The sequence below is a fragment of the Chiloscyllium plagiosum genome, chromosome 5, assembly GCF_004010195.1.
Source record: "Chiloscyllium plagiosum isolate BGI_BamShark_2017 chromosome 5, ASM401019v2, whole genome shotgun sequence".
In the NCBI taxonomy this organism is placed as follows: domain Eukaryota; kingdom Metazoa; phylum Chordata; class Chondrichthyes; order Orectolobiformes; family Hemiscylliidae; genus Chiloscyllium; species Chiloscyllium plagiosum.
This window is the reverse complement of record NC_057714.1, coordinates 57,729,981-57,756,666: the sequence shown is the minus strand read 5'-3', so window position 1 is coordinate 57,756,666 and position 26,686 is coordinate 57,729,981. Positions and strand designations below refer to the sequence as shown.

At 39.2% G+C, this 26,686-nt stretch overlaps 1 protein-coding gene across 1 annotated transcript in view; it reads left to right on the top strand.

Annotated features, from left to right (window-relative positions):
• Window positions 1-26,686, top strand: part of LOC122550254 (contactin-associated protein-like 2) — a 2,198,962-nt gene that overhangs the window by 1,998,118 nt on the left and 174,158 nt on the right. The window contains exon 16 of the mRNA XM_043691007.1: window positions 18,816-18,986. Coding sequence (XP_043546942.1) covers window positions 18,816-18,986 — 171 coding nt within the window. The remainder of the gene's footprint in view (window positions 1-18,815; window positions 18,987-26,686) is intronic.

The window sequence follows — 26,686 nt, the reverse complement described above, 5'->3', positions numbered from 1 at the left end:
AGCATGGATTCTTTGGGTACAAGTCTTGTTTATCTGTGTCAAATTGTACATAACTTGAGCTTTTTATTGAGGTAACAGGGAAGATTGATGAATATACAGAGGAACTGCAATTATCCGGGATTCAATTATCCAACAATCAGATTATCCGGTAAGGTCGCAAAGTCCCGATGCTTGGCTAAATTATATTATCTGGTATTCGATTATCCAGAATTCAATTAACTGAACGAAATATTCCCCATCTGTGTCCTTTGTATAATTGAAGTTCCTCTGTAAGAGTGTCATGACCTCCAAAACCATGCAATAAGATGTGCCACAACAAACTTGAGTTATAGCTCATGGAATAAAAGGGATACAACCTGGATACAAAATGTAGTGGTAAATGTTTTACAAATTAGAGAAAATTTTAAATACGAGTTTCCCAGAAATCGGTTTTATTACCCTGCTCTTCTTGATGTGTATATGGGCAGAATTTCAAAAATTGTTGATGAAATGAAATTTGGAAGTTTTGTGAAACATGAGGGGGAGAGCATAGAATATCAGAAGGAGATAGGCAGATCGGTAGAATGGGTAGACAAATGAAATTACAAAATGGGTTTCATTTTGCTCAGAAGAACATGGAGAGACAATAAAAAAAAAGTATATTTCTAAAAGGGATGCAGGAGCAGAGGAACTGGAAGTGTACATATGTAAATCAGTGAAGGTGGCAAGACAGATTGAGAGAGCGCTTAAAACAGATATGAAGAGATCTGAAGTGAATTATCTAGGAGTGGAGTTCGATGTGAGTTGAGTCTTCCAGAAGTGAACTGTGTCATTACCTGTAAAGAAAAGCATTTGCAAGACTCTGGGGAAAATTATGGCAGTTTTGTGGCACAGCACTCATCCCTCTGGGCCAGAAACTCCAGCTTTGAATCACACCTGTTAGCCATGGAAGGTGCTTTTTTAAAATGGCTGTGCAGGTTATTACCAGCCTGTTAATTCTATCTATGCATTAAGACAAGTTGTGACAGTCAGAGCTTCCTTGTCAGCCACATTGCAGAGGACTTCTCCACAAGTTTTGGTCGAATGGATGTCAGAAATGAGGAAGGGATAAATGTCAGATACAAAACTGGAAAAGGCAGGGTAGTGATGCCAGTGCCAAGGTTAGGTGAATTGCTGTTTCAGAAGTCCAGCACAAACATGAGAAGACAAATAGTTCCATTCTATGAAATGAGTGCAGTAGATATGGTCCCCTTGTCCAATAATGGGACTTGATAATATCAATATCTGATCCTTGTACTGTTCCATTCTGAGACAAATTTAAAATTACAGTCCTTACTGACTGAAAATTTAATTTCAAAAGCCTGCAGAAAGAAAGGCTTCAATTCATCAAAATGGCAAGTAATTATGTAAATACCATTCTCTTGCTCTACTACTGGCCTCTGTGAATTTCAGCTTTGATATCTGAGTAGAGTTGATGGTGAGCACTCATCATAGAAATTATTAGTCCTAATTGAAGATTTTGGCACCAGTTATCACCTCCTGTCATTTTAATAATTTCAAGAGACATAAACGAATCAGAATTCTCAATATCTACTATTGCGGTGTGTATCCTTGAGTGCATTTTCACAAATACTCGATTTATCCACATATTTACAGATTGTCAGCAATGATTGTATTCCATGACATTCTGAACATCAGTTTATCACTGTTGTTAATTTAATTCCATTGCCATAATAAAACCAATTAACTTTCAAGTAACTCACTAAAATAGACCATACAAAACCCTCATATTAATAAGAATGTAATTTGTTAATTCACAATCTAATTAAGTTTTATTAAATACCATATTTTGAATCAGTGCTCATCTAATTAAGTAAAAATGTAATTTAGAATTTTAAAGTACACTATCAAAAGGGGAAATTTATGTACCTGGACTGAATCCTGCAGATCCAATGCAACCTGTTTGAGCTTCCACAGTGGGTTAGTTGGGAGGCTGCGCATGTACCAGTCAGGGGTCTCATCCATAATAGCTGGAGCTGGGAGAAAGTGAGGACTGCAGATTCTGGAGATCAGAGTCGATGTGGTGCCGGAAAATAACAGGCGGTCAGGCAGTATCTGAGGAGCAGGAGAATTGGCGATTCAAGCATAAGCTCTTCATCAGGAGTGAGGCTTGTGGGCCAAGGGGGCTGAGAGATAAATGGGAGGGGAGTGGGGCTACGGGGAAGGAAGCTGAGAATGCAATAGGTAGATGAAGGTGGGGCTGAAGGTGATAGGTCGGAGAGGAGGGTGGAGCGGATAGTGGTGTGGTGAACCCACCACACACTCAACTAATAACTGGAGCTATCTGTCCAAGTCAGTCAGGGCATAGGCCACAGTCAGATCTAGGCATCAGCTCCATGAAATTGAAAGAGGGTTATTAGGGACCACTGGTGTTAGGGAAGTGCAGGTTTGAGGCAACATGCTGGGATACAGAGAGGATCGTAATTGTGAAGGAGGGAAACACAACATATTAAGGAGGGAGACTATTGTTCATTGGAGGGCATGTGTTATAATGAGATGGATAGCCATAAATGGTTACAACCATCTTAACTTCAACAGAGGAGTATGCAGCACAATGATGAAATAGCTAAGCTGTAGGTCAAACTGATCACTGGGGGAAGATTAGAATTACCTGAGAGACTGTTCCAAGATGGATGAGGCTAAGGACAGGTAACCTTAATGGCTTTGTTCTTTAATAGCAATACATTTGCGGGGCGGCACGGTGGCACGGGGCGGCACGGTGGCACGGTGGTTAGCACTGCTGCCTCACAGCGCCAGAGACCTGGGTTCAATTCCCGCCTCAGGCGACTGACTGTGTGGAGTTTGCACATTCTCCCCGTGTTTGCGTGGGTTTCCTCCGGGTGCTCCGGTTTCCTCCCACAGTCCAAAGTTGTGCGGGTCAGGTGAATTGGCCATGCTAAATTGCCCATAGTGTTAGGTAGGGGGTAAATGTAGGGGTATGGCTGGGTTGCGCTTCAACAGGTCGGTGTAGACTTGTTGGGCCAAAGGGCCTGTCTCCACACTGTAATCTAATCTAATCTAATTTGTTAATGTGCACTTGTATTGACAAGGATGTGTTAGCCATGCGATCTTTATGACCTCAGAAGCATTTAATTTTTGGTTCCGGTCCCATTATGCAAATGGTGAAAGACTAGTTGGACTTTAAAAATAATGCTCATGCCAAGAATCCCAAGATGTCCTTGCAGTGATGAGTCAAAGCACCAGACTGAAATATCGGCTTTTAGTGAAAACTAGGGATTCTGCTGGAATCGCGTGATTTTACACGTTTCCATTGTGCTTATGGCAAATATTTGTATTTCATCTGAAAGGCAGAAACTTTGGGCAGAATTTTCATATGAACCACTATTTGTGTGAAAAGTGGCCATTGGAAGTCGAGGAGATGGATAAGATGGGAAGATATTAGGAGGGGAGCCCAGACTGTTCCTGATAATAGATGGACATCTCAGCAGTAATTAAACTATTTAAGTAGCATACTAAGGAACATTTCTTGCCCCAGTGACGAATACTCCATAATGAAAAGACTATAATATTACTCAGCTCTGCCCTGCCTATAAGGTAAACCCAAGTTTCCCAATGAGTTGTGGGGGCCACCTTTCCACAACTGATGTTTAAATGCCTCGCCCCAGCTACCCCAACAATACTTACACACCTTCTAAACACAGGCACCCTCTCTCTGGTGATACAGTCCCAACAATGGCCACTGTAAGTGGTAGCACTATTGAATCTGCTGAGCTGTCAGCTCTCGGATTAGGACTGGCACTTTTGGGGCCAGACAGCCATCCTCAATTGCATAGTGTCCCTAAAACTCATAGGCAAAAACAAGTAAACTGTAAGTGATACACTTAGTTATGAATGACAGCTTTTCTTATTATTTATTCATGCAATGTAGGCATTCCTGACTTGGCCATATTTATTACCTATTCCTAGTTGCCACCTGTGAAGTTGTTAGTGAGTTCCCTTCTTGAACTGCTGCAGTCCTTGGGAAGAAGATACATCCACAATACTTTTAGGAATGTAGTTCCAGGATTTTAACCCAGCAACAGTGAATTAATCTGGAGATGGCTTGTAGATTGTTTGCTGTAGACAAACTGTTACCCCAGGGCCACAGCATACGCAGAGCTGAGGTCCACTTCTATTTGTGGTTCTGGAAATAGAACATGGCCAACAACACAAAGCTGAGCATTTTTTTTTGCACATGAAAAGAGGCCTGGAAAGGCTTTGTACCCTTTTCTGGTAGGGGATTCAAAACTAGAGTGCATAATTTTAAAGTTTAAAAGGAACCTGAGAGGCCACTTTTCACACAAATAGTGGTTCATATGTAGAATGAACTGTCAGAGGAAGTGATAAGATGCAGTATGTTTACAACATTTACAAGATATTTTGACCGTTACGTGAATTGGAAAGGTATAGAAAGATATGGGCCAAACACATTTTGGGAAATCAAGTCGACATGGACGAGTTGAACTGAAGGGTCTGTTTCTGTGCTGTATGACTGTATGACTTTATGAGGACGAAATCTAAATTTAGCTCTACCTTGTCACGATTTCGCTCAACCTCTCCACTGCTTCAAAATTGTCCTTTTGGCTAGTCTGAATTTCACAACTGGGTAGGCAGAAATTTCCTGAAAAAAAAATTGGGAAAACAAAACCACTGCCTTCAGTTCCTGTGAAAAGTACATCCTGCCATCCTCATTCTCAACCCTCCCCCAATAACTGTCTGAACCTAAACCAGGGTATTAGCAAATTTCTACCTCAGTAATATTATTCAGCTCTGCCCTGCCTACTCCAAGACCGACCTCTCATGTTCAACCTGTCATAAACCTGGTGCCATCCAAACCTCTTGCGTCTGGAATAGTTATGTCATGTGGTGATGGTGGTGTCACTCAGGAAATGCAAGATGGTGTGGCAGTTTGCACTTTTTAAATGCATCTTGTCATCTGGATCTATGAATAGTGATTGTAGAGGTTCTAATTTTACCTTTCTGTCACATGACTCACCAGGAATCTGCTTGCTCTTTTTTTTTAGATTAGATTACTTACAGTGAAGAAACAGGCGCTTCGGCCCAACAAGTCCACACCGACCCACATAAGCGCAACCCACCCAGACCCATTCCCCTACATCTAACACTACGGGCAATTTAGCGTGGTCAATTCACCTGACCTGCACATTTTTTTTGGACTATGGGAAGAAACCGGAACACCCGGAGGAAACCCACGCAGACACGGGGGTAATGTGCAAACTGCACACAGTCAGTCGTCTGAGGTGGGAATGTGTGGGCGGCACGTTGGCACACCGAAGGGCCTGTTTCCACACTGTAATCTAATCTAATCTAATTTAATCTAATCATGAACCCAGGTCTCTGGCGCTGTGGGGCAGTAGTGCTAACCACTGTGCCACCATTTGTTATGCCATGCAGTTTACAGTTTTGTAGTTAGGCAAAACTCCTTGTATTTTGCTTCATTCCAATAGCACGACAAACAAGAATTGACTGAACTTTACTTCTCCCTGTGTGATTTTACTGAATTCATTTTCAGAGTGTGATGATCATTGAAACCCACTGGAAGTAGATCAAAAGGGAGAGGGATGAATATGGCATGAAACAAGAAAGTACGCAAATAAAAGCAAGTCAAATGGATAATTTAGAAAATTAGCAAATGGGAATTTGGCTGTGATTTTTTTCTCAGTTATGTTTCCTGATTTTCCCTCAATAAAGCATGAGTGGCAAAGTACAAAGGATGATTTTAATACCTCAGCGGTGCCCCCTGCTTCCTTGTGTAAATCGCCAATTCGATCATTAACTTACCTTTACACTAAAGTTTTGCTATTTTTAAGTATATAGTGAACTTTTAGTGCCAGTCTTTTTTAATACATTCTCCTTGCTTCATATTTTTTGCTTCACCGCCCCTCACTTCTATATTCAATGTGCTTTTATTTGTATTTACTACCTAATAGCTGTCATAAATACACACATTTCTCTTCTATCTTAATTTCCATTTCCTTTGTCATCCAACATTTGTTCACCGCAACGTCCATTTTCAAGAGAACATTGTAATCATTAAGTGAGGAGGAGGACTGGCAATGCTCTATAATTTTTGTACCTGTCTGTAAATTCCTTGCAACTTTGTTCAACTACAACCTTGCAACTACTTAGTGATCCGTAGACTACACCGCAGAATATAATTACAATTCTACTGTTTCTTAGCTTTGGCCAGACAGATTTTGTCCTTGATTCCTCTTGGACGTTCTGTCTTGCCAGCACTGAAATGTGCCTTCAATCAACCGAGTCATTTCTCCTCCTTTTCATTCTTTCTTACCTTTCCTGAATACCTTGGATCCATGATTACTATTCCCATTCTTCTTTGAGTCAGGTCTCTATTACAACATCATAATTCCTCATTGCAATCTGCACCACTTACTTGTCAATCTTATTTAACACATTCTAGAAATTCTGATTTAAATGCTATTTCTTTCTCTTTCACCCTGACGTCACCTATTGTCTTATTGCTGCCTAAACTGCTGCTGTATCTCATGTAGTGTTTCCTCCATCTCAGTATTCATTATCTTGTAAGTCTAATGACGATGTTAAGATGTTGGACCGGCAGAATGGCAGTAAAAAGTAGCGTGCCTTCATTTCATTTGCCTTTCAGAAATAAACTCACATTTTTTAATGCTCCTCAATTAAAAACATGCTTAAAAACTTGATAATAGTAAGAGATGGATCCTGGGAATTTTTTTTAAGGAGTGGAGAGACTGAAGGGAAAGTTAACAAAAAAAGAGTTAAAAGCTGTTGAAGACAGTGTAAAAATTGATTTGTGTACATAATTGAATACCAATGAAAACAATGGAGGTAATTGTCCTAACCACCTCCAGATGTAAATACAAATCCAAGTTACTAAGGGGATTTTTTTTTCCCCAATTTGTTTGTGTACCTTGATTTCCCAAGAGTGACACAAATTAATCTGACTCATTAGTACGTATACACTACTCAATTTAACAAGGTTATGAACAATTGTAGAAACATCATTATAGTACTGTTGACAAATAATGCATTCAATGCATTACAGTGTTACAGTTTATAAAAGCATATTCCTTCAATTTTGCACTCTATATTTTTTCTGCAATTGATTAACTCTGCAACTCTCCCAGTGACTCACTGGTTTTCTGACACCTCATGCACTGAACCCACCTCCAGTATGAAATCCAGAATGTAAGAGGATTGTGAGCCATGTACACCACTATCTCCAATACATTGTTCATGACATACACATTAAAATGTTGTAAGGCCAGTACCAAACGATATAGCTCTTTTTCAGTCATGGAGTATTTCCTCTGGTGAATGTTGATCTTCTTCAAAAAGTAACCAACTGGCAGTTCAAGACCATCCTCATCTTCCGATAGGAATACAAATCCAACTCTTCATCTTTCTCTTTACTTTTCACTTTGTGCTGTGACTTACCACACAGTCTGAGAAAATACCAGGATATTTCTGTGTAAACTCTTCAGTTTCTTGGTCTTCCTTGGGCTTCTCTACAACAAGGGGTGTCACTCCCACCTTGGATCCTGCTAAATCATTCCCAAGAACAAACTGAATTTCTGGAACTGACACTCTGTCAATCACTCCCACTGTAACTTCCCCAGTCTTGAGTTGGCACTCCAACCTGATCTTATATAGGGGAACACTAATTTTCTGTCCATCTATCCCACAAATTACCACACTCTCGGGTAATAGATCAGAAAGAGTGCATATTTGCTTGTCCCTTACTATCAGCGATTAGTTAGATCCTGTATCTCTCAAAATTATAACTTATTGACCTTCTCCACCTGTTCTTTCTGTGTAAACTTTATCCACTGAGGCAAATTCTTTATAGAGATCACGCACTAACTCCATACCCAGCCCCTGCCTAGGCTGTGCACTTTCCTGCAGTTACTTGGCTCTCCTTGGGGTCTCCTTTACTACCTTCACTAATACCACTGGCTTAGCTTCTTTTACCATATCTTTTCCTACACTGCCTACCTCTAACAACCAACACTGTGGTTTTATGTATCCCACTTTCTGGCAGTGAAAACACCTTTACCCAGTGCCCAGTCACCATCACTGTAACTTTCTGTGTCCTACTCCATTAGAGTGAAAACACTTGAGACCTTTCACCTCCTTTCCACCCTCTTGGGCTTCTTTTTTATCCTATGGTAAAATCTTACCAGTGCTCTCTACTCTTGGTTTTGTTGCGTAGGATCTTCCCTTCTCCCATCTTCTATCCCTCACAGGATGAAATTCTGGCCAGAAACTTGTCTGATGCACCAAATGTACTCATCTGCTAATTCTGCTGCCCTTTTCACATCCTGAACTTTCTGTTCCTCCAAGTGAATTCTTAACATTTCTGGAAGTGAGTTTTTAAACTCCTCCAGCAGAATAATCTCTCTTAAATCCTCAAAGGTCCTATCTATTTTCAAAGCACGCATCCATCATTCAAAATTATTATGTTTAATTCTTTTGAACTCGACATAAGTCTGACCTGTTTCCTTCTTTATGTTTCTGAATCGCTGTCTGTATTGGTACCAATTCATAAGCACTTAAAGTAGCCTGTTTAACTTCTTCTTATTCCTTGACACCGCAACTGACAATGCGGCAAATACCTCACTAGCTCTGCCAACCAGTTTAGTCTGAGCTAGTATTACCCATATATCCTCGGATCACTCCACCGGCCTAGCCAATTTTTCAAATTAAATAAAGAAGGCTTCAACACTTTTCTCATCAAAATATGGCAGAGTTTTGACATATTTATATATTTCACTACCGTCTCTTTTAATCTCCATCCTGTTAACTTGAGTTTGCGAAGTCGCAACTTATCAAGTTCAAATTCTCTCTCTTTTTGCTCATCTAAGAACCGTCTCTCTCTTTTCCCCTCTTTCTTTCTACCTTTCTTCTCTCTCTCTTTGCTCAGCAAAGAACCTCCTTTCTCTCTTTTTTTCCTCTCTCTCCATCTCTTCTCTCTCTCTTTCTCTTTCTTCTCCTTCTCTTTCTCTCTCCCTCTTCCTTTCCTCTCTCTCTCTTTGTTTATCTTGTAACTCCAGTTTCCTCAATTGAAATTTAAGTTTTTCTACCGTCGTGGAAATTAAATTGACTCAACTCAACTATTAGCAATAGCAAAGAAAAAGAACTTTTTTTTTAACTTCTGCATGCAGAGAGATCAATACACTTGGCAAAAATGCCTTGTGTAAGGGCACTTGAGCATAATTCAGATACTCTTCTTATACCATTCTTATCACACTCCCAAGGACAAAAACTGGGAAGACTTGAGTTTTTATTTTTTTCATTCCCTTATTGTGGACATACTGTTCTTATGTTTTCCCTTAGCTTGAATGTTTATAAAGTTCAAGCAAAGACAAGCTGTCTCCTCGACTGCAAAGTGTTTGCAAAGTTCAGCACAGTATTAAATTTAGAAAAGCATTTCAGATTTCACAGTAAATGTTTAAATTTGTTAATTTTCCATTATACTACCTTGACTGCACTTGTCTAATTCCCTTACAATTTCAACTTTACTTTTGTCCTTTGTTAAACCCAAATCTAATTTCTTTGCTAATTCTAAAAGTATGGCCTTTTTATTTCCTTCTAAACTTGCTTGGCAAATTTAGGAATCATTATCAAATCCCAGAACTTCTCTTTCAATTTTAAGAGCCATTTCTCTCACTTTTAATTTACTCAACCACAATTCACCAAACTTAACCAAGTTGTCCCACCTACGTTTTATTTAGGACACTAACCTGCAAGTGTTTAAATCTGCTGGGATTTTTTTGTATCCCAGATCTATTCCAATCTGTCTAAACCTGTTCAAATCACGGATGCGAGTCCCCAAACTGTTACCACACGGGGTAACCTGCAAGTGTTTAAATCTGCTGGGATTTTTTTTGTAGCCCAGATCTATTCCAATCTGTCTAAACCTGTTCAAATCACGGATGCGAGTCCCCAAACTGTTACCACACGGGGTAAACCCTCCTGCTTAATTTAAACCAGCAACTCAAAAAAAAGATTTATCCCATGCAGTAATCTGTGAAAATTTGAGAGGCCAAGAACTATTTAAAGTAAAATTTAACAACTTTATTTCTTAAAGTATAACAGAGAATAATTAACTAACATTTGTTCCAACTCCTTCCTCTGACCGTTCCCTTCCACAATATTATTCATTATGATCATAGCTGATCATTGAAGTCAGTAATGTAATTCTGGCCTTCCTCTGTATCCCTTGATCCCTTTCGTCACAGAAGTAATAGCTACCTCCTTCTTGAAAACACATAATATTTTGGCCTCGTACAGTTTCTATTTTAATGAGTTCAACAGGCTCACCACTCCCCGAGACAAAATGTCTCCTCATCTCAGTTCTAAAGATTTCATCCCCTATCCTTAAACTTTGACCCATGGTCCTGGACTCCCACAACATCAAGAACACCCTTCCTTCATTCAACTTGTCTGGTCCTGCTAGAGTTTTCTGGATTTCTATGAGATCCCTCCTGCCCCCATTCTTCTAAACTCTAGTGGATACAATCCTAACCAACTCAATCTCTCCTCATACGTCAGTCCCATCATCCCAGAAATCAACTTGGTAAATCTTCACTGCACTCCCTTTATAGCAAGAACATTCTTCCTCAGGTAAGAAGACAAAAACTGCATCCAATATTCAAATTTTGTGGGACACCTAGGTTCTGTCGTCATTAATGACCCTGAGCTTTCAGTTGCTGTCACTTCAAAAAGCCGTTGTGTTTCCTAGCTAACTGTTGCAATGCTCCAACAAGACTCAGTGCATACTGGTAGAACAGCATCTGATTTTCCACTTGGGGACCCTGCAGCCTTCAGGACTCACTACCAAGTTCAATAATTTTAAAACATGAACATTTTCCTCTATGTCCTTGAATTGAATTAGTTTTATTGTCATGCGCACTCAAATAAGTGCATTGAAAAGTTTGCAATGTCGCCACATACTTCGCCATCATTGCTACAAGATACCCAGGCACAGAAATTAAAATACTTGGCATAAAATTGAAAGATTAGGAAGTAAAAGTCCAGCATACCAATAAAAAGGAAAAGAAAGTACTTGATTTGCAGTCCTTTCACCCCAATCCGTGCTAGCACCTAGTCTCCAGACTACAGTGGGCTTGAGACCAAAACTCGAGGCCTTGTTTCCAGTCTGCAAGGCTTGCCTCCCCGTGAGACCCCGCCTCCAATTCAGGGCTTGCCTCCAGGACTCGCCTCCCCAGTACGGCCTCTGATCTGGGACTCGCCTCCCCACTATGGTGCCTGGTTTGGGCCTCACCTCCCTGCTATGGCCTCTATTCCAGTACTCTTTATCACCCCCACACCCCTGGCATGACATAGACTGCTTACAACATAGTCAATCTATTTTCAACTACTTATGGTCCCCATTATCAGCTTTTCTTTCTCCCTGGCATACCATTATCCATCCCTTCATCTGCCTAACTCTCAGGGATCCATCTTCACCAATTCACTTATACCTTCCCCAATCCCTATCTTCAGTATATATGCCACATTTCTCTAATTACTAAGCGTTCTGAAGAAAGATCATTGGACCTGAAACATTAACTCTGCTTTCTCTCCACAAATACTGCTGAATCACTCCAGCAATTTCTGTTTAGGTTTCACAATATTCCAGGTGTATCTCACCAATGCTGTATATTACCTTGTAAATTTATGACTTTACATTTTTCCTACTGGTGGGTGGTCTATAAAATATACTGTAGTATAGTGGTGAATCTATATTTTTTTCTTATTTCCATCTAAATAGAATCTGTCCTTGCCTCCTCTAGGATATGCTCCTTCTAAAGCAGCGTAACATTCTTGTTAATCACTACCGCTACTTTCTGTACTTTCTCCTTCCATATCTTTTGTGAACATCTTGTATCTAGGAATATTTGATGCCTAATGATATGCTTTTTGAGCCAGGTCTTTCATATCACCAAGGCATTTTATTCTCCCATGTCTAATGGCACATGAAGCTCACAAATCTTACTTACCACACATTAGGCATCCCCAATAATTAGGATGTGACCATAAGTTGGAATTATTTTGTTCTGTCTTACTATGAGCTCATCTAATGTTTTACAATGTTTAATGCTATCTGTCACTCCAAGTCCTTTATGTGCTTTGTTTTACATTACATTCTGGTTTCTAAACCCTGTCTGATTAACTTAGTCAAAACATAGTGCAACAATAAGCATTGATGCCCCTTTTATGATGGAATAGCTGACATTTACTGCCATGATGCATACATGAATAACAGCAACTTAGGTGATAGGCAAAGACTGGTACCTATTCAATTTCCTGATCACAGGTAGCTGCATTTGAGCCAAGCAGATACGACCAACCATAACAGAAGTTACATCTGCAGGAAATAATGTTTTGCAAATGATCTGGTATATAATAGAAAGAATGGAGCTGTAAAGATGTACAGGCCCAAAGAAATGCATCAAATTGAACATCATTAATCAAATTAATGTAGCATGCATTAATTTTATTCTTTCCTGGCCATCACATATTGATGAGCTGTAAATTTGCAGTGATTTTGCTGTGAACATTAATTGTTGTCTAAACAGCATGGAGGCACTGTCATTTTCAATGTCACATTTGTTGTTTGCAAAAAGAATGCACCACCACTGATAAGAATAACAAGATAATCCTTTTTTTTCAGACATCTTACAGAAGCACTACAGACAGCACTTTTCCAGAAGACTGTATGATACAGGAGCAGATTCAGCCCATTCAGCCCATCGAATCTGCTCTGCCTTTCAATGAGATTATGCTAGATCTAATAATCCTCAACTCCACTTGCCTGCTTTATCCCCATAACCCTTGATTCCTTTACTGATTAAAAATCTGTCCAGCTCAACCTTAAATATACTGAATGACACAGCTTCTGGAGCACCTGACAATAAATGATTCCGCAGACCCTCTTCTCTCTGAGAGAAGAAATTTCTCATCTGTGTTTTAAATGTGTGAGCCTTTATTCTGAGACTATTACCTCTGGTTTTGTTAAGGAAAGATATTAAGAGATATGGGCCAAAGGCAGATACATTGAGTTAGGCCACAGATCTGCCATGGTCTCATTGATAATGGAATTAGCTTGAGAGACTGAATAGCCTCCTCCTGTTTCTATGTAAAAGGAGGAGTGGGCTCTGTGTAGCCCCCTCCTTTACAAAGTTGGGTTCCTCAATCAGGCACTGAGTGGCTTTGATCATGTGACCTCAAATCTTGGCAGGCTGCACCCAAACCAACATGGATTTACAAGGTTCACACCATATGGGTACTTCTCACCTCCACCTGCCGCTAGGGTAATACTAGTGACTGCAGGGTGAAGCCTTTGAGTAGTAAAGTATTTAAATTGTGTCTACTTTAGGACCTCATTTGGCAATGGGACATGGATGCCATCAACATATCTTGAAGCATAGACTTTATTGGGATGGAGACAGGAAGGTGATTGCTCCACCATCCACCACCTTTCCATTCAAATGCCCTCATTACCAAATTTATCACGAGGAGTGGTTATGATTCCAGTTGATGGCAATATTGGAAACTCAGATTCCAGAGTGAAACCTGACTTGATAGACAATAGGTTTTATCTTAATTACCATGCCAATCAATCACTGAACATGTTCACACAAGATTGCTCATGTACTTTCATCAAAAGAACATAGGGTTATTATACAAGTGAAAATAAAAACAACAGATATAATTTGCAAAGATCCAAACATTAAAAAAAAGAAAAAATTAACCCTTTGACCTTTACAGACACTCAACCCCAGTGAAGTATCACCTACATCTTCACACTTTAACTCTAATTTGTTACAATGTTGCACGTATCTCCTGTCAGCAAATTTCCACACATTCATCACTTACTACTCTCTGCACCACGGTCTCTCCCCAAGATGTAAAGACACAGGCTAACTCATTGTCATTCTTCTACTCAACTTTTACCAGCCCTGCCTACTTGGAGTGCTACAGCAACTAGAGACTTTTTTCCAGCTCTGATGGTCTGGAGACTGCCAAAATTAAACTGACCCTCCACTGGTATGGATCTTCGCTCTCTGAACTGGACCTACTATCTACTCTCCACTTATCTGTCTCTGAGCATAATTAGCAAACATTTCAGCAATTTTATCACCAAGTGGTGTGTTTAGTTCAAATGACATATTTTCTTGCAAAAGGCTTTTTTGACCCAAATGCTGAAACAATTGAGTTTCTGTCTTTGAATAAAAAGATCAACTTACCTTCACAGATTTGAAAGTGAAAGAAAAACATTTTCCTCAACTTTAGAACATAAATTTCATTATAATGTATTATATACTTTTATCACCGTGGTCATAATATTCTGGCCAGAGTTTGTCAAACAGTTCTGATAATCCTGCTCCATTTAATCAAAGTATCAAAGAGTCACTTTTGTAGTTACAGAACCTATAATTGTTTGGAATGGAGACAATGGCATTATTTAGAGATTCAAGAAAAATCAGAAGTTCCTTTGCATTTACCTCACAATATATAATTCAAAAACAGCCCTCACAGAGACATCAGGCAGGTCTCTTACCTACCTTTGGGGGAGGCAACAGTCTTGTGGTACTATTGCTGGACTGTTAATGCAGAGGCACAGGCAATGTTCCAGGTGTCACAAAACTAGCCCCTTTTTTTTTCTAAAAGCTTGGCTCAAGGAGACTCTGTCCTTGATTTTTTTCAGAAGTGTAATAAACCAGACTGGGCTCCAATCTGTCTGATTTGGTACAGAGATGAAAAGGATTTTGAGAAGCCTTTTGTTTATATGTGAACAGATGAGACTTCAGGCCAAAATGGTCAGGTTTTTAGAAGTGACCTGTATAAAGAAAGCGGAGTGTGGTCAGCTCTCTAGCTACTGAGCTGAGCCGTTTTAGTTCAGTCCTAAACTGGTGAGGTTCAATAGGGAGCTGTTTGGAAACTCTCTCTCTCTCTCTCTCTGCCCTTCAACTTCAACCTGTAAGCATGTGTTCATTTATACTGGTTTTTAAAGGGAGCTTGCTTATTGGGACTGTTGTGTATATTCAGAACAGCATAAATAAGTCTAGTTGGATCAGTTGAGTTCTGTAGGGGTTCTTTATTCTGTTCTCTGTGCTTCATTGTGTACTTTTGTGAATAAATTTTTGTCTGTTTTAAGATCTAGTAGTCAACTTACTCCGGGTAATTTTCACTGTACACTTACTGAAATGAATTGCAAAGTTATGGTCTGAGCTGCCTGCTTAAGAATGTTTTGAGTGGTCTGGCTTAGTCCATAACACAGGGACACAGGTTTAAATCCTACCATGCAGATGATGGAATTTAAGTTAAGTAAAAATCTGAAATTGAGTCTAATGATGACAATGAAACCATTGTCAATTATCAGAAAAACCTGTGTAGTTCATTAATGTTCCTTTGGGAAGAAAACTGCCATCCTTACCTGGTCTGGCCTACATGTGACTCCTGACCCACAGCAAAGTAGTTGATTATTTACTGCCCTCTGGACATTTAGGGATAGGCAATAAATGTTGGCCTAGCCAGTGACTTCTTGTGAACAAACAATAAAAAATATTATGGACCTTGTATGTATCAAACAGAACCAGAAGATGTGAGAAATATAAGGCAGAACCTGGAAAATTCAGTACAGTTAAGAGGTTGGGAGAAAATGTTTTAAAATTCTAAATCATAGCCAGTTTATTCCATGATAATTAAAAACTAGGAGCTTGATAATATTAATTTTGTTTGGGAGTTATGGATCTGATAATATGGTGCTGGTCATGAAATAAGCCATTATTAGCAAGTTTTGAGAAAATTTGTAGCTCAGGTTGAGGTTCAGGGTGTAGGTTTGCTCGCTGAGCTGGAAGGTTCATTTTCAGACGTTTTGTCACCATACTTCGTCCGGAGGTTCACTGAAGATATTACCTAGTATGGTGACGAAACGTCAAAAAATGAACCTTCCAGATCAGTGAGCAAACCTACATCCATAAGCCAATATGTGAGTTCACATCAATCTTTAATTGGTACATAATGCATGACGTATTATGGGTACTATAGACTTGGGGAAACAAAATAATTCACCATTTGCTGGTTACTCAGTTTGATGCTATCATTGTTCTGAATATGGTGATAGATTATGTCTCCACTGAGGAATTAGCTATTGGAAAGTTAGAGTCAAAAGTGTAAGTGATTCAAACCTTCAAGCTTAATTTAAGTAATTTCTGCAATCTTTCTGAATTTTGTGGAGTGTTGAGAATATGGATGTACATCCTCCCTGCTGCACTAGATAAGCCCTTCTATGTTGGCTGTGCTGGGTCAACCAAGTGTGGAGTAAGCATTGGGCCACTCAGTAATAAATTGGGTTTCTAATAACTCAATGACCCAGTACGTTTTAATCAGCTGAACTGTCAGCTACCTATTTGTTAGCTATAATATTGGCCCATTCTGTTTAGAGTTTTGAAAAGTGATCTTTTGTTAAGTCTACATACTTTTGATTTGACGTGACTACTTTTAATTAATGCAGGCTTTTAAAGATCTTCTGAAATGTTATGTTGATGTCAGTTTGATTACTAATAATTTCCTTTCCAAATTCATAATAGCCTTCATTATATTAATAGCCTCCACTTTTGTCAGCTGATGAGTTAATCTGTTTCAACTTTATCTATCATGTTTTCAGCATCAAATTGTGCTTCTCTAAGAGCCCTACTGAACATTTTTTGTTGACATCAGTTTAATTAGGCTTCTTCAATTATTTGTTGCAACTTTAAACCACAGTTGGAGTTTTGTTTGTTTAACTTACTTTTCAAAGTAACTTTACAGTTGGTTGAAAATTTGTACAAGATTTAAAATCAGTCGCAAATTTTTCTGGTGAAGTGGTAGTGACCACCTCCGGCTTAGGAGGTCTTGATTCAGGTCTTTTCGGCTGCAGAGATGTGTCATAACATGTTTGAACAGGTTACCTTTTTTAAAAAAAGACGCAAAAAAGCCAAATAGGATTGTCAAAAAGTTTGCTTTTTCCCTGCAAATGTATAATTGTGAATTATGCATATTTAATACAGAGAGATTACTTCAAAGAATTGATAAGACGATAGTTCTCATGTCCTTTCCAATCTATCACAATTCTGTGGTGGGGAAAAACTAGCAACATGAGTTGATATAGCTAATTTCAATGTTGGTTTTGCTTGTGTCAGGATCACAAACCCACGGCATCATTATATTATGCAACCAGTAGCAAATGTTCGCCTCTCATTCCTGATGAAGGGTTTATGCCCAAAACGTCGATTCTTCTGCTCTTCAGATGCTGCCTTACCTGCTGTGCTTTTCCAGCACCACACTCTCGACTCTGATCTCCAGCATCTGCAGTCCTCATGTTCTCCAACCATTAGCCTAAACCAAAGTAAGCTTGCTAGATTTGCTTGGGCAAAAGCAATAAAATTGTGTCTTGATCTGTGGTTGATCTTTCCAAATCCAGGAAGTTTACTTTGGGTTGTATTGGCTGTATGAAACTCAATCTCAGACACTGAATGAAAGTGGACAAGTTCAATGGAAAACCAGTCAAGGTAGCCAATGTTGGTCCACCAGTACAGGTTCACATTCTTAGATGATCATTCATAACATTTGTCTTTGTTTTGTTGAAGTAGACATAATGTTAAATGACAATGTTTGTTAATGATTCTATGGTTTGTTAATGCATTATTTGATGCATTATGCCAAACAGGCCAGAATTATGTGCTATGTAGCTGACCTCAGCTCGGTTTGCTGTCATTTAATATTCTTTGATAACTTCAGATGGAGAGTGTGCATTTGTGGGCATACTTTGCACACAAATGTGTCCATTGTCAAGTAACATTACTGTCTTGGCTCACAATGGAAGTCTAATCATTTACACACGATACTAGAAGACAGATCTTTTAAAAATTCTGTATTTAATTCTTGTATCACCAAGTCCAAATTAATAGCCTTAAAGGCATCTTTCAGAATCACAACTGTAACATTTAAATTGAAGTTATTGCTTCTTCTGGCACAGTGGTAGTGCCATAACCTATAGCTAGAAGATCTTCTCAAGCTCCAAGGGCACCAATAGTGTGTCAAAACCTATCCAAACAGGGTGATTAAAAATACTTTTATTCTAAGTTGAAGCTCTTTGGCTAAAGGCATCGAAGGAATGGACTATTTATTTGAGTTGTACACTATCAGTTTCCATATCACCATCTATGTTTATTCCAAATCTGATGTAAGATCCCTCTGAATAAGTATGATTTTCTGGCTGCTTCATGCAAATAACTCACTTTAAACCTTTATACTTGTTTTCTTACCACACACAAACCGTGTTGTGCAAATATGATGACAGCAACAGATCTTGTCATAAGTCAGTGCTTAAATCAACTAAATTGTTTCTGAGAGTGAACCACAGTCCAAGTAGTTTAAATCTTTAAACTTTCCAGTCTCCAGTGACTAACTAGATCTACAATCTATAGAAAGTAACCACTGTGTGTTTATTGTACGTGACAGCTATCCCCACTAAGCATTGTATGCCTGTGCATGTGTTGCTATAAAAGTGACAGGATGAATTACTAAGCATAAGGTTAATTTCTCCTGTGCAAGTAATGTTCCCTTTGTATCATAACTGATGAGATTTTGGAAAGCTTTGACGTTTTATCAGTGTGCCAGCTGTTCCATCACTGCATCACTTATTATTCAAGGCAACTTGTCGAATCAGTTACTGTCATTTCTCCCTCTCTCTCCATCTCTATTAGGAAACTATTGGAATGCTGCCTCATTCAATACACCTTCATCCTATCTGCACTTCTCAACTTTCCATGGAGAGACCAGTGCTGACATCTCATTTTACTTCAAGACCTCAGTTCCTTATGGAGTATTTCTTGAAAACTTGGGCAACACAGACTTTATCAGGCTTGAGCTGAAATGTAAGTTCTGCAAAAATGCAGATCTCTTTTGACTATGTAGACAATAGTTAGATATAATTAATTGGTAAGCATCATTAATATTTCTGTGTTACTATAAGAATAAATATAAATAGTATTAAAATTAACTACATAAAGGTACCTATAACAAGTACAAACAAAAGTTTAATCTAAAGGATGTCCGTATAAATTATGTCCATAACACATTGATGTGGTTGTACTAAAATCCTGAAGTTAATGGGAACCAATTATCATGCTTCATTCTCAAGGACTATTGCGTAACTGTACAGTGCAGACATCAATGTAATACTGCAGCTGGTTTGGCCAGAGCTCTGACACCACCTTGAGGAGGTAATCTGCCACCACTTTGCTAAAACTCTAGCTACAGCATAAATATAGCTTTCCAATTTAAAACATAATTTTAAATATTTTAGTGTTACTGCAGAACATATGGAACAGTCCACCAATATTTTAAAACGTATACCAAAAATTTTGCGGCATATAGATCATAGAATCACTACATATGGAAGCAGGCCATTCAGCCCATCGAGTTCACACAAAATCTCTGAAGAGCATCCCACCCAGATCCAACCCTCTATCCTATCCCACCCCACTACACAATTCCAGTAATCTTACATTTCCCATTGATAGGCCACATGACCTGCACACCCCTGGACACCATGAGCAATTTAGCTTGGCCAATCTACCTAATCTGCACATTTTGGACTATGGGAGGAAACTGGAGCATCTGGAGGAAATTCACACAGACATGTGGACAATGTGCAAACTCCACACAGATAGACGCCCAAGGCTGGAATCAAACCCCGGTCCCTGGAGCTGTGAGGACCTTTCCAACTTAATTTGAAATATTTCAGTGTTGCTGCAACGATATTTTAGAGAAATATACCTAGAATTCTGTTCCATGGTATTCTCGGACCAAAACTATCTCAAGCACACAATATAACATTACATCTAAAACTCTTTATTGTGAAAAGTTCAGGATTCATGTTTAAATTGTGTGACCGAGAGGACTTTTCACCTTCAGTCAGTTTGTAAACCCTTGTAGGATGAGCCTTATGATAAATTCCAACAAACAACAGAACTCTGTCCCATCCATCCCTATTTACCCAGATCAAATGAACAGTTGACAAAGATTGAAGATTGTTCATATATGATGTTTTATAAAAATCTGTAAGTTTAGAAAAGCTAATTGTTTTTACACATTGCTGGCCGGTCATCAGCAAGATGAGGCATCAGAATCCTCAGAATGGAATTTCATTCTCATAGGATTTCAAAGTGTTGGCAGAATACCATTAATCAAATAACAATATGACCATTTTATTTCTTCTTCATGAAAGATACTTTAATAGGAAACATTTCTGTTTACAAATAGTAAACACACAGTATACCAAGGTTAGAAAATGTAAAGTTAACGGAAAAGTGATATATTAGTAATGCCATTTATTAGGCAACACTTTATTTTCACAGGAACTAGGATTTGGGTAATGGGGTATGGATCCTATAGTGTATCTATCAGTGGCATATTGTCCCAGTCATTGCATTTCTGTAGTTCCTCTCGGACTCTCTTGAATAGGCATGATGACAACTTGTATTACTGTATTATTTAAAGAGATGTTCCAAACATGAAATTTGCTGGATTTTGGAGTTGGGAGCAACACAGAAGGAAATATGTGTGTTCAAAGACTGCGCATTGTTTCATGGCACCTCCTTCAGTGTGATGATGTCAGCTAATGGGAGGGAGAAGCCTACCAGCAAAACAAATGAGTTGTGGTTGGAGGTTGTCCATAAAGCCAGCAACAGTATTGTGGTGCCATGCTCATGGACTCAATGCCAAAAGTGGTGTAATGTCTAAGTAAGGCAGGAGAGATAAGTTCAGAGGTGGGACTGGGTGTCAGCAGAGTCTCACTATGCCTGGCTGACAGAGATGATGCGATGACAGCCTCTCAGGCTACATGGTGACAGACAAAAATATAAGACAGTGCCATGACACATAACACTCCTTCTTGATGACTTGATGTCATGAGTGAATAGAACATGAGTACTCAAAGCATTCTTGATATTTCCAATTCATATCTTTAATCTCCCAGAGGGCCTTCAAGCCACTCAGTGGAGGTATTCTGAAAGGCTGCCCCATCATACGATTCATGCAAACTATGCACCAACTCCTTCTATGGAGCTCATAAGGCAGATAGCTTTGTATGCACTTGCAGGCTCAACATCACAAGTGAGCAAGAGCAGATGGTCTTGCAATGATAAGCAGAGCAATGGAGTCAGAGACTGCAACACTCTCCACGTTCTGCTCAGCTGAGCGTAGATGCTGTGTTTTGTGTTCCATTGACAAACATGATACTTCGATAGATCAGCACAGAATGTACAATTTACCAGCAGGAATTCTAGCCACATTGTACATGATTGCAAAGAGATTCAGGGAATCCTTCTCAAGTATTAATGTCATGAAGTTGTAGATTTTTATAATATCATCTTTGTCCATGGAAAGAGTGGCACTCAGCATACAGCAGCAGACATGGCAAACAAATAAGAGCATTCAAACACTCAACAATCATCTGCTTACTATGACCACTATCTTAACTAAGATGAAGGCTATTCTATTGTTTTTACTCCACTGATCCACAGAAATGCATGCTTCAACTCACTGCTAGTGGGGAAATGAGGATCGGCCATGAATGGAATGATGTTAAAAAAAGGACTCAGCTCCAAATGCTTCAACTTCTTACACATTCCCCATTCCCTCCAATACCCAGACAAAAACCACTTAACCTGATGTCAGGGCCTGATGAAGGGCTTTTGCCCGAAACATCGATTTTCTTGCTCCTCGAATGTTGCCTGACTGGCTGTGCTTTTCCAGCACCACTCCAATATAGACTCTGATTTCCAGCATCTGCAGTCCTCACTTTTGCCCACTTAACATGATGTCCTAGTGACCAGTTCAGCCGTTGGTAGCGTAAGTGTGGGTTGAACAGTCTTTTGCAAAGTATTCACAGGATGTGGCACCAAGAAAGCAATCGAACAAAAACAATTCAACAGCCAGATCAATGACCTAAGAAATCTGTCTCTATCTCTATTATTAGAGGTTACACCATCTAAAAGTGTGATGGAAAGCAAAAATAAAGATCAGCAGTTGCACAAGTTTAGATTGTTATCTTGTTTTTTGGAGATCCACAAGTGTATAGTTTCTTTCTACTTTGTTCCTGTGTCACACATTTTTGGCTGTTGCCTAACTTCTGGCCTTTTAACTTGTCATGAATAGTAAAACATGAATTGGTGCCAAGTAATGGGTATCAGTTATAGGAATCTTAGTTATGTGTCATATTGCTTTTTGTGGGAGAGTAGTAGAGGTGTGCAATTTGTGGGGCATTGTGTGTGGAGACTGACTTTTCCACGTGACTGAGGAAACCCAGGTAAGACTCAAAATAGCAAAGATGTCTGAAGCACTCTGGGCAGCGATATTCACCACTGCTGGTGCTTCCTCTTTGGATTTGTCAGACAAGGTTCTGTGCTCTGTGTCTTGATCCTCCTGCAGGGCCAAACATTGGTATTTATGAAATACAAAAAGCACAGGATATCAAGCCATTTTGAAGACCTTGACTGATGCAAACTGAAGAGTACCCTGAATCTCCTAAGCCACATAAACTTGATCTTGTAGCACATCAATCACTTACTCAACGGCACATCTTTTTGTCATGTATCTACAATTGTACCATTCCTGGGCGTCTTGATTCAGTTCCTCGCTGCTGTCATTGAGCACATTTTAAGTGGGTCACTCTTGACTCTGAGCAGCCAGATGATGTCTCTGTTCCTTGATGTAAAGTGATCAAGGAGGTTGGACTATTGCAGCTTAAAGGTAAGATGGCAGACACCCAAGCATCTGGATAAAAAGTATTTTGTGGTCACACACCAACTGTATGTTGCAGTTGATGAATACTCCTGGGTGATTTGCAGGTGTCTTGATTGCTATCTGTGGCAGTTAATGCTGCCCTGTACCTGTGGAAAGTCAGAGAGAGCTGAAAACCAATTGTTCTGGTTGACATAATTGCAGAAAAGGGCTACATTATTGGCAAAATAGCAAACAGTCACTTGGATGGTGGATTTTGTGGCTGTTGAATTTGAGATACTGTAATGTCTCAGGTAGAGCCTGGTAGGATTCAAGACAAAGTGTTTTAGGGCAGTGGTGACTGTCACAGGCCGCAAATGTCTCCTGAAATGAAATGTTGAACATGCCAAACAAGGTCTCAGCTAGCACAGCCATTGACCCTCCTGTGAATTGTATCTTCTAGTGGAGCATCTCCAGTGGAGCTGCAGTCTATGAGGAGCAGACTTTTGCTGCCCCTGTGATGCCCATGCTGATACTACTGCCAGTAGTCACCTTCGCCCTCATCTGTAGACTGAAATAAAACAAAAGAGCAACACCCATGCTGCCAGGATAGATCAGAATTCCAAAGTGGAGATCAATTGCATAAACCCCCAAAGTCATCCAAGTAATATTGCAGCATTTACTGTGAACAAAGCCATTCTCTCACACAGGAAAGGAAGTAGCTAACTGTAAGGTTTCATGCTTAGTGATATATTCTGTTACATCTTCAATTCCTCAATTGCCATTATGTTCTTGTATTCTTCTCACAGGCAAGTTTCAAGAAGTCTGCAAAACCCGTAGGCAGACAGCTACATTGCAAAAGTCATGTTAATATTGCCTCCAACATTGAAATTGATGGCCAGCCTCCCCTAGAAAGTTGCTCATGTGCAACTGAATGCATTGTATTTAATACAAAAGTCAATGGTTTGAAACTAGCTTCCCAATGTGCTATCATTTTCTCCAGTTTTACCTCCTCCCAAGCATTGCTTCCGACCCTAAATTCAAGCATTCCTGCCCATCCTTTCTGATTATTACTTTAAACCTGCTCGCATCCAGTGTGCTTGTCACTGTTACTGACAGAACTAGCGTATTTGCCTTTTAGCTTTAAATGACTAAAATTATATTTAGTGAGAGAATTGCAATTGTACAGATTCTCACAGCAATACAAAGGATATTCTCTTCACTGTAATCTTCTCAAATCTATCATAGAAATTAGAAATATATACAAGTCCAAATGGAGTATGAGCCTCATTTCTCCTACATTTTACATTGTGAAATGATAACATAAGTAAATGGTCCTTAGCCACTGGATTTTTTAAAAATGGGTCATTAATGACACTGATTCATTCTTGACAGTTTATCCACTTAGCTGAACAATGAAAACTTGCTGTGACATACAAGATGGCTATTATAAATGAAAGGAAAAATCCCTGAGGCAGCAGCATTGAAAATGTATTGTATTTATAAAAAGAGCATTGCCAAAATAAAAGCTTTTTTTAGCTTTATTGTGAGGATTAAATAAAGGAAAGCACTGATAAATCTGTCAATCATTTTCAAGACAATTATGTCATATACAAGGGACATAATTCATATAATCAATTTATATATTTATAAACAAAAACATAGTTTGCTGCATAGTTTTCATGCAAATCATGTTATTAGACTGTCATTGATTTAAAATATTACATCGATGTAATGTGTATCACACAGATCTTATTGTCATTATCAAGATTATCATTGACCTTTAATAACAGTTATCAAATAATGTTTAACCATTACAATCAATACTTCAGGCAGTTGTTTTTCACAAGGAAGTGTACTGACCTACAGCATGTAATATTCCTCTTAAACTTCAATCACACTCACACAGAAATTATATGAAGAGTAATGAACCCACACAGTCCATGCACACCAGTTATCTAACAAATTGGTTCATTGCACTTATAAACAAATGTAGCTGTCACTTGAACTTCAGAGGTAGATTATCCTGGATATCTGTTGATTTGTATAATATATACAATCTATTGTGTTAAAACAATGTTCATCCTTGGCTTCATTTGACTAATGGCAAAGAGCTTTTGTGACAGCTGCACCGAAAGGTGATTAATGGTGCTACTTTATTGATAAAACATTTGTGTTTGATTATTAGGAATTTCTATGGCCGATGCATATTCTGAGCTGGAATTTCAGGCATCAGTCCAGTTGGTAACAGGAGTGAATTGTTGTGTTATATCTCACACAATATACCTTTAAGAGACATGGTTAAAATCACCATATCATGGCATGTGTCCATGTGCTATAAGACTGTCAGTCTTCATTCTACTGAACTCTATCCTCTTGCAACATGAAATGCTGAAGGAGGCATGTTACAATATAGCTAAATGGCCTAGCACGTCAAATTATTCAGTTTTGCCTGACTCATAACCCATATTTATGCTACAGTACCTAAATTAAATATCACAGCATGAAAGTTGCAGATCCTCAGTACATCTGGTGCTTCATGGTGGCAATGCAGTAGTGAATATCAATTATACTGCTTATGAAATAATCCTCACTGAAATCAGACAGCCCTGCATCATAAAGCATTCGGACAACCAACTACAATAAGCTTCCATTACAGATTTCCAACTTAAATAGCCAGGAGATAGACTTACCTTCTCTCTACTTAATATCCAAAATTGATGCAACTGGATGCCCTCTGTATCTTTTACAAAAATGATAGCAACATTTTAGCACAAAATGTCAAGGTACAGAATCTAAAGGCTTCTTACAGGTTTAAGATTAAGGTCAGCAGCCAAAACATGTCATATTGGTGTCAAAGTTAAAAACCACACAACACCAGGTTATAGTTCAACAGGTTTAATTGGAAGCACTAGCTTTCGGAGCGCCACTCCTTCATCAGGTGATAGTGGACGACACAAGTGTAAGGCACAGAACTTATAGCAAAGTTTACAGTGTGATGTAACTGAAATTGTATATTGAAAAATACCTTGATTGTTTGTTGAGTCTTTCATCTGTTAGAATGGCCATGATAGTTTCACTTCTTTCATATGTAAATCACAAAAGATTTTTAAAAAGTTACATTCTCAGGTTAACTGTAACAATTGGTGTTAGCCAGATAATATGATTAGATCCCCTCCAGTGTGGAAACAGGTCCTTCGGCCCAGCAAGTCCACACCGACCCTCCGAAGAAGTAACCCACCAGACCCATTTCCCTCTAACTAATGCACCTAACACTATGGGCAATTTAGCATGGCCAATTCAGCTGACTTGCACATCTTTGGACTATGGGAGGAAACCAGAGCACCCGGAGGAAGCCCACACAGACACAGGGAGAATGTGTGAACTCCACACAGACAGTTGCCCAAGACTAGAATTGAACCTGGGACCCTGGCGCTGTGAGGCAGCAGTGCTAACCACTGAGCCACTGCCCCAAATGTTGAAGATGTTAGCCCCCTGTGTTCTCTGTCTGTGCCATAATGTTTAGACTGATTCTAATCTAAAAAGTGAGTTAACAGAGTATTACATGAATTCATGCAGTTTTTGAGCAAAGTACAGTGCAACTCTGAAAGTACAAATTCACCCCACAAACATATATGTACATGTGTGCATGTGGGGTTTTGTGTGTGTGTCTGTCTGGGATGCGGTTTGTGAGTGTGAGAGAGAGTGTATATGTGTGTGTATGTGAGTGTAGAGTGTCTACGTGTGTGTCTGTCTGTCTGTCTGTTTGTCTGGGGTGGAGAGTTGTGAGTGTCTGTGAGAGAGAGTAGATATGTGTATGTGTGAGTGTAGAGTGGTCTAAGTCTGTGAG